At 40.7% G+C, this 17,045-nt stretch overlaps 1 protein-coding gene across 2 annotated transcripts; it reads right to left on the bottom strand.

Moving 5' to 3' along the window:
• Positions 1-811: 811 nt before the first annotated feature.
• On the bottom strand, positions 812-16,609 carry fam107b (family with sequence similarity 107 member B). Of its 2 annotated transcripts, none has more exons than XM_006789424.3 (4): positions 6,071-6,293; positions 4,880-5,051; positions 2,034-2,190; positions 812-1,868 (listed from the first exon to the last, which is right to left on the bottom strand). In XM_006789424.3, the coding sequence occupies exons 1-4, from the start codon at positions 6,111-6,113 to the stop codon at positions 1,749-1,751; spliced, it is 492 nt and encodes a 163-aa protein (XP_006789487.1). In that variant the 5' UTR covers positions 6,114-6,293; the 3' UTR covers positions 812-1,748. The 2 variants fall into 2 exon arrangements, with proteins under 2 accessions (XP_006789487.1, XP_006789488.1); XM_006789425.3 differs by lacking the exon at positions 6,071-6,293 and adding an exon at positions 16,435-16,609 and having other exon boundaries at positions 814-1,868.
• Between the last annotated feature and the right edge of the window lie 436 nt (positions 16,610-17,045).

The following is a 17,045-nucleotide window of genomic DNA, read 5'->3' as shown; positions in this document are numbered from 1 at the left end:
TGATAAAGTGGAAGGTGTACTACTATTTTAGTTGATCTTTCCAGTACAACGCCGAAATTACTGTCAGCAAAGCCAAGGGAAGTTATACTGATTTAAAAATCTAAGTGTCAAAAATATAATAAAATACACATACACCATTACTTTACAGTGTCTCAAATAATGGATTGTAGGTTATGTCCCAATACTTTTTATATACTTTGCTGCTCTAGCAATGCTCAAGATTTAGACATTAATTGAAGTATAAGTTAAATAAACATTCAAATCAGTGACTTAAAGATCTAGACCTTTTAATATGAGACTGTTCTAAGACATGCCTTGCTATTTCCTCACCACGTTTCACTTGGAAATAATTGGAAAACAAAAGCCCACATATTCAGCAGCAACAAATTAAAATATATTTTTAAAAAAAATGAAACAAAGGTTTTAGAGAGAAATACTGGGATATACTGGCAAATCTGCTTCTTTCTGTGAGAGTATCACCAGGATTTCACACTCAGAATAATACTGCGTGTAAATTTCTATGCCCAAAGTAGGGTTGTTTTTTGTTTTGTTTTGTTTTTTTAGAACACACCCAACTAATTTAACATATCTAATATCTATGGTTTTGCTGATGATAAGGATAAGCTTCCAAGAAGTTTATCAGGGCGTTATTTCAGGAGCCGTGCTGATATCAGACCTGTTTATGATGGGTGGATTATGTGTAAACACATTCAAGTTTATTTCCTGGCTTCATCCAAACGTTTGTTTAAAAACAAACACCCCCAGCCCACACGCATGCACACACACACACACACACACACAGCTCAGGGCTTATTCTGATTGACCAGCCTCACAAAACTTAAATTATTTATTAAGTAACACTTTTATTCATACAAAACAAAACAAAACGAAAACAACAGAATATATAAAGAAAAGTCACTCTCATGCCTGGGAGTTTTACTATTGCTCAAAATTGCATTAGCTGAGGAAATGGCATGTGTACAATTTAAAAAAAATAAAGCGAATTCGAGTGTTTCACACAACCACGCACTCCCTTTGTCCTGTTCTGGCTTCATATACTATGCAGTAAAACAAACTTAAAAAAAAAACAAAACAAAAAAACAAAACAAAACAGAATGACTAAAAGTGTCCTCCCCTATACCAGCGCTAAAAGCTACGAACATAAATAATAAAAGCACATTTGTTTGGCTTTTACATTACACAGCTTCAAGAGTCCATCCAGTGTCCGCTTTTCCTTTTTTTGATTCTGAATGTGAGAACAAACAAAAAAAAAAACAACAACAATAACAATGACAACATCAATAACAGTAAAGAGAAATGAGAGCTTGCTGTGGAGAAAGGAGTGAAAAACATAGGGGACAAATACTCCTGTGTGTGTGTGTCTGTGTGTGCGTGTGTTTGGTCGCATCTCCCTCAGAGCTCCTTGAAAGCTTGCTCGCCCTTGTGGAAAAAAATCATGTAACATGTGTTAGGTCCTCCTGTGGGGGGTGCTGTGTGCTGCTGGGTGGGTATGAGTACTGGCGGTCCATTGCAGGCAGACCGAGGGTGGGTCTTTATTCTTTAAAGTCTCTCTCCTCACTGCACGAAGGAACAGCTAGGTTGGGAAAGCCAGGTCCAAGATCATGGTCACCACCGTGTACCACAGATACAACACACTCTCTCTCCTTTGTACACACACTCCTGTTGCCTCTGTGCTCACAAAAATGTGCACAGTCAGCCAGACCCAGCCACCCCTGATGGGGTTTTTTTTAGGTGGTTCGTTCCTCCCCGTCGGTCTCCTGCTTGGTCCTGCGCAGGTTGCTTTTCATCTTCACAAACTCGGGGGTGTTCTCCTGTTCCTCCTCAATTTTCTGTTGCTCCAGTTCAAGCTGCAGGAATAAAGACATTAAATTCACATTTACATTTACACGAAACTCAAGTTTTTCCAAAACACATACGGACAGCTTAGCAACTCAGATAAAGTTTTGAAAAAGCCATTGTACACATTGGGATTTATGAGTGTGTAAATGAAACAATGTCTATCAATCATTTACCTGCTCTAGTTTCTGTTGTCTTTTCATGAGCTCTATCTCCAAGTCACTCCTCTTTTTGTGGGCTTCTTGCTCCTCTTTCTGTTGCTTGAGAACTTGGTCCCTCTTTCTCTTTTCCAGAACCTTCTGGAGCTCAGGTTTGTTCTGAGGAGCCAGACCCCTGTGCAGAATCCATCAATGAAACAGCATGTCAGCTTCAATCAACACATGCTGATGTCACTGCAAAGCCTCATTCAGAAGGAGACTGGCATACAAATTCATGCGTAATATATGACCTTATTCTGTTTTGACATGCAGATTAGTATTAGACTTTCGGATTAAACACGGCAATCATGTTACAGGAAAGTTCTGATTCCCAGCAAATCGCAGATTGCTCTGCATCAAAAAGAATTGCATAAGATGATTTTTGCCAACACAGGAAATGACTTTGAAAGAGTGAGCTGAAACCATGGGTGAGAACTTGGCTGTTTATTTCTTTTCCCAGTTGCCTTTTTTTTTGGTCTTTTAGTATCAAGAATGATTGCAGGGAAGCATACGCCACACACGGAAAATGTCTTAAGTCACTGCAAAACCAGTGGGACTGTTACACAACTCAGTGAAAATAGGATAGAGACATCTCAGTAAAGTAAAAGCCTGAGGAGCAAAGATGCAAAATATTATGTAATCTGCTAAGCTCTTCCAAAATCATGACAGGAAAAAAAAAACAAAACACACACACACACACACAAAAAAAAAAACAGGTTGTTTGGGGGGAGGGGGTAACAGCAAGTTTGGGACGTGGGGATATTTAAGAGAAAGAGGAACAGATGGATTGTCATCTATAAACAGGCAAAAACTAATAAAGATCAAAGGATTAAGGGCAAATAAAGTGGCACAGAAGAAGGGGAAAAAAATACTGTGCCTGGTCAAATATCCAATCTCCATGCCCTTTACTGATTTAATTTTTTAAACCCTTTAATGCAGATTACCCAACACTCCAACTGATTTTTCTTTCACTATGATAGCCTGAATCTACACAGGCCACAGATGGCCTTCAAAGAAAACACAGCGTCCCTTACCTGGATACATTTTAGCAACAGCACTGCCTTAATTAAATGCATTACTAAATCAAGACGATTACATAACTGAGCTCACGGTGTTCCAAAAAGCAGTGGGAGTTAATTTACAACAAGGATCTGTTTTATCAAGAGTCACTGCTTCAGTTAAATGCCCTGTTTTGCGTCAGTAAGGGTCTTAGAAAGCTCTTAGTGAGCTGAAGCAGGGCAGAAGGCCTAAGATGTGACTGGGTGGGCTGATTTTAAGTACCCTCACGCAGAAGGGGTGGACGCCAAGGTCGGCGACAGCAGTAAGACAGGCTACAGTACAGAGATGCTGACTTCATTCTTCTCTCACCGTGGGCAGCGTTTACATAATAACTAACCTATGCACACACCCCACCACCAAATGCATGCCCTCAGGCAGACTGAGAGGAATGCGTGTTCAAAATCCCACACATCACTACCTCCATCTGATCGAATGCCTGGCCAGTCGTGATGGCTGAATTTCTCAAATTCCTTTGTTTGTGTAGGAAGGTGCCATTACAGTTAAGGTAGCCAAGGCAGAGAAAGGCCCTCAGCTAGAGACAGTTTTGTAATCTCTGTTACATAACATATTTTTTTTCCTCTCCGTTACAAGCATCCATCCATGCATCCATCTAACCATCCCACTTTCATCACTGTGACTAATCCACTTTGCAGGCCAGCCTTCTACACCTCAGCACACGATAAAAGCACAATCATTAAAGTTTATTCCCCCTTAAAGCTGGTTGATGCTTGTCAAAATCCTCTGTCTAGACTATTAGAAGCAATATTTTGCAGCAGTTTGAGCCGAAATTTTTATTTTCTATTTTTTTTTTAAATTTCATTTCTCTTTGGCCAGTTTCCTCCTGATTCTTAAATGCCCTGCTTTAATCATTACACTCTGGTTTAAGACAGACCGGAGAACTGCTGCTGTGATGTAACAGCTGTCACCAGCATGCGTGTTTACAGGGCTATTTATAGTTCAGGCACAAAGCTGCTGGCGCTGTATGGTGTGATAAAATACAAACATCGAGTTTGAAAGGGCAATCATGGGCCCCAGTAAGTATGTGCATTTAAATAGGCTAAGATATAAATGTATGCATACACTGATAGATGCTCAGAGACTTACAGACCCATAAAATCCTTTGTTTCGTGTAATATCGGTAGCCATGACTGGATTTTCCTCCATGGCATACATCTCTGACTTTTACATAACCAATATTTGCCAAAGGTTTTATATATAATAGCTTCTATGAAATGTTTTATATCCCAAGCCTCACATTACACTGCTGCTGGGAACTAGAGGGACCAGTGAAGTCAACCACACTGACAGCAGTAGCATACGGTAGCATCAGTGTCGTTGACATGGATACAAAAAGGAATTAGCAGAAAGTGGCAAGGTTACTGGATTCACTCATCCTCCATTAGTGAAGATAAAACTAAATTATCCTGAATGTGGAACCTGAACCGTTCCTTCTTATCACAAGTTTATGTTACACCCAGAAACAAACAGGAATGTTTTATTGTCATTTTATTGTATTATCTATCTCGATACTGGCAGTATTAAGCATAAGGAAATCCCAAATATTGCTTTATGGCTATGACTATTAAAGGCATAGGGGTGCAGCTATCTTTGTTTAACACTTAACTGCCATTATAAAATATAATCTTGCTGTTGGTATCAACAAAAGGAGGTAAATAATCTCTCTGAAAAAATGTTTTGGATTTTCCACATGTGGTCACCAAGTGACAGCTAGGAGTGCGATTCAAGGTATTTTTCTATCTGCTGACCTCTTCTGGTTCATGAGCAACTCTCTGTGCAAGTCCTGGTGATTACGGGAGGTTTTCACTGGGTTGATCAGTTTCTTGGGCTTGATGAGCTCATCACAGTCTTCGTCCATATAGTCCGGTTCCGCCATGACACTCCTCCCTGCTGACAGCGACAAACCAGGATCACAGGGATCTAAATCAACAGTGGGGGAAAAAAAAGAGAAAAAAAAGAGACTGATTTAAACACAGTATGAGTAATCTCTGTGTCATAAAGGCAATCATTTCACTTCTTGCAAATCAGGATATGAGCATCTGCCAGATCCTCTGGCATGAGCTCAGGGTTTTTCACTGGTCTCTATAGTGATGAAGGGACTCAGCACTGGAATTACGTAAGTGTTCCACACTGAGTGAAGAGGAACATTTCATCCCCTCGATGGATGATATAAGAAACATATGCATATTAATGAAGGGACAGTAATGGGTACAGCCCTTAAAAGCCTAATATCTTTCTGACACACAGTGTCATGTAAATATTCCAGAAACTACTAAAGCACAGAATTAGCCCAGAGAATCAGCCTACAGCTGTCTGTGGGCTTGAAATAAAACCAAGTCACATCTGTGAACTCCTCCAGATGTGAACAGATGTTTGCTTTGGTCAACTTTACAGAAGGAGCAGAAACCATAAAGTAGAAATTTCTAGCAACAGTTGCGAATGGAGTGTTCACCTATTTTCATACACATAACCAGCAAGTCAAAAACCCTCATTATGAACCATTATAAACTACAGAAATGGCAGGGGGTACTCAGGGTCAGCACGGTGTATATTTTTACTTATTTCTTCATTTAGCAGTGCTCTAGTTATAGCTGTGATTTACTCCAAGTTTGATCAATATCTCTCACAAGTTGCAATGTATGCATGTAACACCATACCTTTTCTAGCAGTTACTGTTATCCATCTACCTATCTGAACTCATGGCTCACGTGCTCCACTTCAAAGAATGACTAATCAGGAACTTCGGAACGATGCGCATAAAAATCCCAGGATCCAGCCGCATGACAAACATACAACAAATGCACTGAGTGATACTTGTGTTTCTTTAAAACACCGACTCTGCAAGCTAAAATAAAAAGGACTCACTACTTCACTGTTGAGCTACTGTTTGAATTAAAGCAAAAGAAATACATAAATTGAAAATGAAATGATAAACTCACCCTGCAGATGAGGAAAGACGGGGTATCTGAACATTGTAGCCATCTCTGTTATTTTGATTTGTGATGTATTCTCCAAGAAAAGCTATTAAAACACACCGTCCTCTCTCCCTCTCTGGCTCCCTTTTTTAATTGGTATCTCGTAAAGCCTCGTGCAGGAGTCGTGCTTTGTTCTGCACAGCTGTCTGCTACTGAGCTGGTTGGAGTTCAAAGTCTGTTTTACAGCTAAGCTCACACAAACCCTCCCTCCCTTGCTCGCTCGCCCTCTCTCTCACTCTCCCTCTCTCTCTGCCCCCTCCCTTACCTTCATTGTTCCATTCACTTTTAATACACACCTCTGGCAGTTTATGACTATGTTTTCACTTCTAACAAAGAAACAGATCATATGCACAATGTTTCACTTATCAAATTTCATGCTACCTTTATCTTTACATTTTACCTTTATTAATACAATATGTATTCACGACCTCTGTTAGCTTTAAAACTGTAAAGTTATTAATTACTCGACTACTAAATGATTGTCTGAATATACCATCCAATAAAGTCACGGCTTCCCGGTCTGACGAATGGCTCAAACTCATAATCAGGTGTTTCTTCGACTGAAAAGAATGGGCTGATAAGGACTAAAGAATGCTGCTTTTGATCTTACAGCCAATCACAGTTACTTGTTCCAAAGACGCATCACACTGCATGTGCCAGACACAATGGCAGTGGGAGTGTGTCCTCAAAAATCAAAACATGCATTCAAAAGCATTGACGCAATGAGTTACAGTCACCACAAGAGGTCGATATTTTTGCATCCCCAGGAGCTAAATGATGTCAGTTACATAACAAAGAAGCCCGGGATAAACACCTAGTGTGTGGCTGCACTGGGTGCAGAACAAAGAGAGAGAGAGAAATGATACAGAAACATCCTTGAAGAATATTATACGATATGCTGGTAATAGTACAGTTTTCCTGCCTGGTTGTCATGGTTGTAAACAATTCCTTCTAATCTCAGATGAGTAACCCTGTGTTTACCAACCCATGTAGCCATCACAAACCTATGCATATAACTAATTTAGAAAAGCAACATAAATAACACCGGTCACTAGTTTAGTTTACCACTACTTTCACAGACATCACTGACTCTAATATTGTGAGGAACCTGGCAGTCAAAGTGCATTTGTTTTTGACACAGGAAATAGTGATAGTGACTGTAAATGTGAGAAGGGGAAGAACTGCGTGATGCTGTAATCAGGAGCTGCGTGAACCCGCACATGATGGGCACATCAAAGGGTGGCTTCTGTTGCTGAGTTGGACGGGTACAGGAACTTACAGACTGGCAGTGTTGTCACAGTGTCCGTTTAACACATCTGCTCCTGCTTCCTCTCTGCCCCCGGGGAGAGGGGAAGTAACATAAGGAGTTCAAAAGGGACCTACAACCTCAAGTTCGAGGACTGCTTAAAGTCAGCTTGATCACTGGTGGTTCTGCATGTTTATTTGCCCCTTCTGGCTTCTTTTTTTTTTTTTTTTTTTTAAAAAAGCTACATGTTACTGTTGCACACCCAAAATTTAAGATGGGTACAGACAAGTTAACATGTTGTCCCTCAAGGTCCCTCTGACTGCAGCTGCTTTGCCCATCGGTGGGGTTAAGAATGAAATAACATTGTCACTAACAACCACTAAAATGTATGTAGTAGATTGCACGTGTTAATACGTGCACCTCCAACTCCACCACATCTCAAGATAACGATAATAATAATAATAATAATAATAATAATAATAATAACAACAACAACACAGTTTTTAAAAAAGCACTTTCTGGTTTTTCAAGAATCCCATTAAATCCCTCTGTGTTTATTGGTTTTGGAGACACACCCTTACTACTGAGACAGGCATACACAGGCACACACACACACAGAAACAGATAATGAGTCTCCATTCCCCAAGATGTCCAGGAGAGAGTGAGCAGTACTAATATGATTCAAAATATCAGAGCATCCAGCAATAAAATGAGAAAGGAAAAAAAAGTTGGTGAAAACAATGGGAACTAGAGAAGAAACAGAAAACTGGGTCAGAGCAGAGTCTTGGAAAGGAGAAAAGCAAAAGCGGAAAAAGAAACTTCTTTCTCCCAGCTGTCCTCATGAGCTGTTCTTGTGTTGTAGGTAATCACACTTCTGGATTAAGTAACAGGGAATATCTGATTGATTAAGTGAGGAAAAATGCCAACAAAAAGATAAACAGCAGTGCACAAAGTTAAAACCACGAGGAGGCTTAAACACACACACACTTACTCACATCTTGCTGACACAAGTGCGTTCTTCTCACTGTATAAAAGCGATACTTGTTTTGCTTTTGTTGTCGTTTTATTTATTTTTTTTAAAAAGAGGAAGCAGTTCAATGTGTTTGCACTGTGTGAGAAAGTGTAGTCCACAGTGGCAGGCTGCATTAGAGCTGATAGAACGACTAGAGTGCCAGCATTGTGCCAAGGAATTGCATCATCATGGCCAGCTTTGCTATATGAGCTAACACGCACACAGACTTACATTCATTATATGGAGTCATTTCTCAACAGCCTCTAAGTTGCCATGGCGATCAGCCACCACCCACAATTTAGTGACACAGCACTGTGATGCAGGACTTGTGAAGACGCTAGAACATTAAAATAATTTTTGCACTGAATTAAAGCCTTAAAAACAATGTTAATGTGGCTTAAATTGTTAGCTTTGGGAAAACAATGGGAAAAAACTGCATCATGTAAAAATGTGTTACTTACAACAAAAGCCATCAGATTCTCGAGTTAGCTTCTTTCAGTTAATTTAGAGCCTGCATATTCACCCTTAGTCCTACGGACATATGTGCATCCATTAAAAGAATAAAAACAAAACAGAGCACAGTAATGAGCATAGAAGGGAATGTTGAGCTGGCCGGGAAAACAATACTGTGGATACTCTAAGAAAAACAAAACAAAACACAAAACCAAAACAAAAGAAAAAACCAGACAAATGAAGGGGATTGTTAGTGATGTGAACATGATTAAGGAGCAAAGAAAAAGTAGATGACTATCGGCATGACTAACAAGATAGGGCATGCAAAGACACTGACAGCCATACTGAATGATGACATGGTTTAGCTTTTCATGAGTCACAAACGGCCCTCTTCCTGGTGCAGCCTTAGCGACACAGAAAATAAAGGCAAGGAGAGCAGCTGGTGGCCTGCGTCGCCATCTGACCCCACCGTTCTCCTTCTAGGACACAGGCACAGACCATCCAGAGATCTGCACACCACAGGGTGGGGTTGGGCAATCAACTGTCATTGGTGAACACATAGCTGACCACACCCACTACAGCATGTGTGAGCCAAGATCCCCCCCTTGCAATTTCCAGTACAAAAGGTACACAGGGGTTAGGCTTAAGAAAAGCACTGATCTGAGATTTAGCATCCAGTTTTGATGTAGGCTTTGGCAGCTTATGTAAAAAAAAAAAAAAAAAAAAAAAGATCTAATTTTTGGAAGAATCAAGCCTGTGCATTGTTTGACTTTGTGTTTCTTGGTTAAATACGATTACGAATCTGAATATTAATTGCTATTCAGGCCATATATTCATATATACTGACATATGTTGATTGTAGATTCATATGAGCTAAAGAAAAAAACAACAACAACACATTAACATTTAATAAGATGCATATGATTGTGGCCATAAAAAAAATTAACATTTAATTGTATACATCTTGCTTCCTTGTCCCATATAGTCTGCTTTTACTTTGGACAAATCCTCTATATTCCACTCACAGATGGGAGGTCCACCCCTCAGGGGAAATTACGTCATCAATACCCCTGAAGCAACCCCCACACCCCATTCTGTCCCTCTTACACACACAGACACACACACACACAGACTCTCTCGCCTTGCTGTGTGTCACAAGCTGTACAGATCCGGATGTGAATCTCCAAGCCTCTCCCTTAATGAAGCGGCCATTCAGCCATAAATAGGGGAGGCCCTAATTAAAACGCAGAGATAGATGGGCTTTTAACGCACAGCTGAGGGAGGATGGGGGTGGGATAGCATGGCCCTGTGTGTGAGTGTGTGTGTGTGTGTGAAGAGAAAGTGACTGAAAAAGTGAATCACAGAGTTGACGGTCTACCAGTGACCATGAGATGGGCGTATGGGCTCCCTGTACATACGTGATAATTCACAGCCTTACCACATGACAACGAATAAGTCATTGTGGCGAGCGTGCTCACTCTCCTGTACCTACAAACACATTCAAGCTGTCATCTAGAAACACATACCACATACCCACATTTATTTTCTGTGTGTTCTGTTGTGTATTTGCATTTGTAGGTAAAATAATTTGAGTTCAAATGACTATCTAGGTAGTGCTCATCATATTGCAAAGGAGCCAGTAAGATAAGAAGAAAAGATGGCTACTGGCATGATTTTGTCTGAGCTCAATGCAAATACCACTCTTGCCACCCGCATCAAGAGTTTCAGTTTAGACCAACTACTCTGGGTATGTCAGAAAGGGTGCCACACAATTGCTACCGAGAGAGCCGAGTGGTGAAGATGCGGAAACTTTGGAGCGATTATATATTTAGCCAAGTACGACAAAGAAGAAACATACAGTGAGATTGAAAAAGGGCTCCTCAAATGTATTCCGAGTTTGGGGGTTGAGATCTGTTTTGTGTTTCCTGCCTTGGGGTGGGGGTATATAGCAGGGGAATTTAGGGGCCTCATCATGTACTGACCTCCAAAAGCACCCGGACCGCTCCCACAGTACAATGATGTCACTTGGGAGATGCAGGGGTATGGGAATTTACAATCTGGGTTTTAGGGTTCATAAACCACAGATGTGCAAACATGGAGAAAACACCCACACAAGGAAAGGATAATGTGCATCATGTGACAAAGACATGAGCTGTGCTATGCAGTATGCGTCTGTGCACGTCGGATGCTTGAAAAACACTGGAGGCATCAAGTCAGTACCAGGCTGTTACAATGACAACAAAAATCACCAATACGCCTCCCAGCCAAAGGGTTCAATCGGGGCATTTGAGTTACTGTTACTCTCTTTGGCAACTTGATACTTACTGTAAATACATTATTTTTGTTTGGCTTCTACTGCAGTTTACAAAATATCGATAGCTTCTTTGTATTGGTCTGATAAATCTTCCACTTGATACAACAGCTTATATGGGCTTACTGCACACAAACTAGAGTTAGAAAGCATATTTATGCTCCATATACAATAATCTACAACAGAGCCACAAATATTTTGGTTTTATCTCAACAAAAAAAATAAGCGCCTTAGCAGATACTGTATCCTTTAAAAATTTTAGGAGCTTTGCATGTTTAAAATTAAACCTTATTTATCTTATACTGCTCTAAGGGCTAACAACTGGGCCTTGGTGCTGCCCCCTAGTTAATCCACTGTTGTAAATACAGCCTTTGGGCAGCTCCCTCTCTACACAGTTCTTTCTGGGAGCAAGAACAATGTGTCTGAAATGACCACAATAAAAGAGAATAATGACCCCTCTCTGTGACTTAATACAGATTTAAGAGTAGCAGTCTGAAGCTTGAGCTTTTGGCTTGTAAGGATCATTTGCAAACAGGACATCGTTATCTGAAAAAAAAAAAAATGGCCATGTTGAAGAAAAAAAAACCCCATCAACTATTGCATCAGTACACATAAGGTCAAAAATTAGGAAAGGCATAATAGGTTAATTTATTATATATATTAAAAAAAAAATATCTCAATATATGTCAGCTTGTCAAACCCTCTCATTATAACTACAATATTTGAAAGAACTCTCTTCAGAAATCAGGCTTCAATACTGACTCTAAATGAGGAACTAAACTGTTCCTTCCCACCAATGCATTTGTTTTATATCAGACAATTTCAACTATCAGAACAGAACAAAGTAGAGGAACATGCATAATTTTACTTCTCCTGTCTGGTTCTAGTTCTCGATTAAAACAAACAAACAAACAAACAAAACTGGCATACCCTGTGCACACTTTGGCAATAACTGTATGTACAATTGTTAATGTAGTTTTGGGGCTGTGTTGTAAGCTGCACTTGAAAATGGTTGTCTCTTGTGGCTGTAATTCTTTTATCTGTCGGTGTTATCTTCCACTCCTTTTTGTGTCTCAAAAGCACAGCAGCTGCAATTTGTCTTGCCTGATGATAACACAAGCCTCACTGCCTCCATCTCTTAAGAGTATCCTGATCTTTCAAATGTGTCTTGACATGATCAGATGAAGCAGATACTGGTAAAATATTATGTATTAGTTGTTAAGATGTTACTTAAAAATGTAATTGTGCTTAGCTATGACCTTTCTCTCGTTGAACTGAAACATGCCGAGTTAGACAGTTTCTGTTAAGCACAGAACTGAAATTGTTCCATGCTGTGGCTCCTGTTGCTGCACGGTTTGAGCCCCTGGGGTGAGGCAGATTACAGGATGAATGGGATGGATTGAAAAGGCACAGACACCACTTTGAGTCACGCTGTGGGAATGTGATGAAACTGCACACTGATTATCGCCTTGGACGCACAACAGCAAATACATGTATGGACACAGAGACCTAAATATATTCAAACACTGACATATTTGAGTGAGAAACATTTGGGTGTTTTCCTCCTTCAAAAGGTTAAAATGAAACCGCTGACAACCGCATTCAGGGCATATTTCAGGAGGGGATACAATTTGAGGTCACACCTGTTAGTCAAATACAAAAGGCTCGCCTATATGCTCACAACTGGCACTGACACATGTTCTTGTATGTATATGTACAGACCTGACGGGAACAGGTGGAGAGATGAAGATCACAACACATGCATAAGATCCAGACTTATATACCACAGGCACAGCTGAGACATACGCACATTTCATGTAGGTCCTCCTTACTGAGACATAAGGAAGATCCACACACACACACACACACACACACACACTTTAAAATACATTTCCAATATCTGTCTCAGTGGTGTGAAAGACACGCAGGAAAATAAAAATATATATAATTGTTTTGTCTGGCTAAGAAATAAGAAGTCTTTGTTATGGCTCTGTTGTCTGTTCCAGCTCCAGATTCAAAGCTTTGTGCTTTACTGCTGTTTTCCTCATATGGAGCAGGCACGCCCATCCTCATCGACTACTGGCGGAGCCCATCTGGGATCTCACATCTGATTGGCTGGAGGGCACACCAAGGAGTATTTGGGAGGTTCTCCTTTGTTTACATGCCAGTAAAGAAAACCCCCCAAAAACAACTGTTACCTTGAGCGACCAGACAATCTTTAGTTAGCCAGACAGACACACAGGGGTGCAAGCTGACTGTGTGGGCACACACATATAGAAACAATAAGGGTCCCAGGTATCCAAAAAACAGGCTAAATGAGGAGCTTTGTTCTCTCTGATTCAATTAAGTGTGCTCATCATGACAGAAAATGTACCTGTCCTAAGTCAAATGTATCTGTATAAATCTATTTATACAGGCATGTATAAATAGATTTATACATGCATATTTTACAGACAGAAGTCTTGATCTTGTGCTTTTGCCTGATGAAACTTCCAAAATCAAGTATACCCACCTTGAAATCGCAGTCATTTTCAAGTATTAGTAGAATGGGGATCTCTTCTACTGTGGAAGTGTAGCTATGTTCCCGTTTGTGTTAAAGAAAGGACCATATATCTTGATATGGGCTTACAATGAGCTTAATCCAATACATTGAGCTCAGACTCCCAATCGCGATATAGCCGCAAGGAGGAAAGCATTTAGAGTCAGCGTGCATGCCATCCATTCTCCAAGGCTATGCAAAGTGGTCAGCACAGTAATGGTGCTTTATTGTGATTGAAGCTCTGGCGTAACAGCAGGAAAATCAATGGGATTCTTTGAGAGGCAGAATCGCTGTAGGTGTGTGCACTTGTCTCTGCTTCAGGCTTTCCTTTCCATGCACCTTAATCTGTCTTTCATGAGTAAATCAGTCTTGAGCATGCTTAAACAAGTCTCTTCATGTCTGAGTTGCCACAGGCCCCCCCACACAGATGTGCATGCCACACAAGCGCTATATCAAGATACTCGGCACCTGAACCGTGACGCAGCCAACTGTAAAACCGCTGCAACAAAACTGCAGCCGAGTGAAAGATCCTTTGTCGATCCTGCTTTTGGATTGCATCACTTGTGTTTATGTTGCATCATAATATTTAATTCAGCCTTTACGGGCGTGAATTGTTTTTGAAAAACTGTAGAGCCAGATTAAAATGCTAAGCAGCTCTCTAAAACAGTTGGAGAAAACATATTTTAAGAAAGCAGGCTTAAGGAGTCCTTTAATGCAAACCAAACATTTTGGTATTTTATATAATGACACTGAACTAACTTTATTATTAAACCTGAGGAGTACACTAGAATAAGTACAACTATTTTGGCTTTAAGCCTGGAAACTATTTAGCAAATGCTTAATGCCATTTAATCATTGCAGTTAGTAGATGATGGCTGATTGAATACACTGTCCTTACACTTGCTGATATTCTTTAATACCTGCTTAGGAAAGGACAAAACCAAAAGACCCAAACAAATTACTCTAGCAAACATCTTGAAAAACAAAGTATTCCTATGACATAAGCATCAAAACAGGAGCACTGTGGCACATTTGAAAAGCTTTAAACAATATTACATACGTTAAAAGTGGCACTGGACAGAGTGAGGTGGTGTTTGGTAAGACTTCACTAGAGATCCTCTGATATCTTTCTTAGTTTACAGGCTAATTACAGGGGTAAATGCTTAAAAACATTTGGTACAAGGTAGTCTTTCACCAACAAGGCCTGAGCTTGTGCTTTCCTGACTCAAACACCTTTATTTTCCTGAGGTCGGTTCGACTCCTTGACATGGTCTCTAACTCTGTAATGATATATCTGAGAAATGCACCAAACCACTAATGGACACTTGCTATTATAGAATGGAAACTCAGATATTTCATTCACATATTTAAATTCCTTTGAGTGCAATGATAATGAAGCAGGCAGCTTTTCAGTTATAACACCCACCACACACACGCACACATACACAGTGACGGCATCAGCTCTTACGGGAAGACAGCAAAGACAGACCTAGTAAGAGAAACAGGAGAGAGAGAGAGAAGAAGAAGGAAGGAGGGGGTTCAAAGATCAGAAAACAGATGTAAATCGTTTCGCAAACTCTCCTCCAAATGACTAACACATGTGCAAAACTTTCCCCTCCCTTTAGCACAAACACCCACTACCACAATCTTAGAAGCCATTCACCTAAACGGCAACAAACTCACTCAAACCACCTGCTTTTATCGCCTCTCTTCTCACTATAACATCAGATCGCCAGAGTTAAACTACCTCACCTTAGGTCTACTCTGCACTATTTACCAAGCTGCTAGTTTGCCTCCACCCAGCAATCACACATACATGCACACACACAGACACACAACCCTCTAGCTCCAGCTGGGGTTTGCCCTGTTTGATTACTGTTGTTAAAATTTAACAGAAACATAATTCGCTATCAAAAAGAAATGCCTCAAGTTTTAGACTTGCTGACCTGTTGCCACTTTAAAAACAGACACTCTCACACTCACATGACAGTTGTTCTGCCTGATGACAGCACAGACCAGTTTGTCAGTTCTGAATGAAGCCATGTGCTTAGACATAACCACTCCTGTCCCATTCCACTCAGAGTCTGACTCACTGATTCAGTCACCCATAAAATGTGGTCTCTTCGCATGTCATTTGTCTCTCCGATTGATCTCCTTTCAACAGTAAATACTGAAGTGCTATGTACAGGTTATGGTAGCTGATAAGAAAAATAGAACAACGAGAGAGAAAAAACGTCTGGTGGGACAAACTGTAAACACAAAATACATGGTTTTGGGGTAAAGGATTATGAACTGGCTTAAAAGCAGGAATACCATATGTAGCCTTTGCATTGATTGCATTTTAAGCCCTCACAGGTTCACACAGATACAGAAGGGGAACTATAATAAAGGCTTTTCCCCTCTGCTGTTTCCTCAAAGTATCAAGTGCCACAAACGCTACCTGCTCTAAGAAAACCAAACTGTTGTCTGTGCGTGTGGAAACAACAACCTCAACGTGTTTGTTCCTCACTGTCCCGTCGGCTACAGTCATGCGCCGCAACAAAAGGAGACAATGAAACAAGAGTTTGTATTTCTGCAATCTCATTCTCTCTCTTCTCCGGCTTGCTCGTTTGCCCTTAGACACTTTCTAGTTTCGAAACCCCAAACCGGCCGCTTAGCTATACCCGCGCCGCTTTTTTTGTTAGTGCACTTGTGAAGCAAGCTCACGAGAAAAACAGCACGAGCTCCAGCCACGCACGCACGCGCGCGCATACACACACACACCTACCTCAAAGTCGAAGCCGACGCGACTTGTCCAACTCGGGTTGTTTAATATTTAAAGTGACAAAGTGGTTTGAGCCACATCGGTGCGTCTCCGGGTCACTTCTTGGGGTTGAGGTGTGTCTCCCTGTGGAATCTGTTAGCTCCGGCTCCACATACACTCAGTCAGGACCCATAGAAAATGTAAATTTAAACGGGGTGGGAGGGATGGAGTTACGTCACACAGGGGCTCCTCCTCCTCCTCTTTCTTCATCTGCTCCGGAGAGAAGATGAGTGGGGACTCCTCGAGCTCAGGGCGGGGCGTGCACGAATTGAACGTTACCAGGTTTCTTACTGAAAACTGGGCTATAGGTGACATGTGTTATCTAAAGCCTTACAGTGGCCTTGTAAAAATTATGTAACGCGTGGAGGGACCAGGCATCAACAACTAAATCTTCATAAATCATGTGACACACAACATGTATGTATGTAAACAGAAATTTCCCAGCCTCGTAAAAGCATAAATTGAACTCTAATTTGTTTTAGGGAAGTTCTGATATGCAATCTTTTTTTCTTTTGTGCATCCTCTTTATCTTTTGCAATAACTGCTTCCTGTTATTACAGCTGCTAATCACTCTG

Source organism: Neolamprologus brichardi, chromosome 7, assembly GCF_056152115.1.
Source record: "Neolamprologus brichardi isolate AB-2024 chromosome 7, ASM5615211v1, whole genome shotgun sequence".
NCBI classification, from domain to species: domain Eukaryota; kingdom Metazoa; phylum Chordata; class Actinopteri; order Cichliformes; family Cichlidae; genus Neolamprologus; species Neolamprologus brichardi.
Note: the sequence above shows the minus strand (reverse complement) of the source record. Positions and strands in the feature narration are given on the sequence as shown.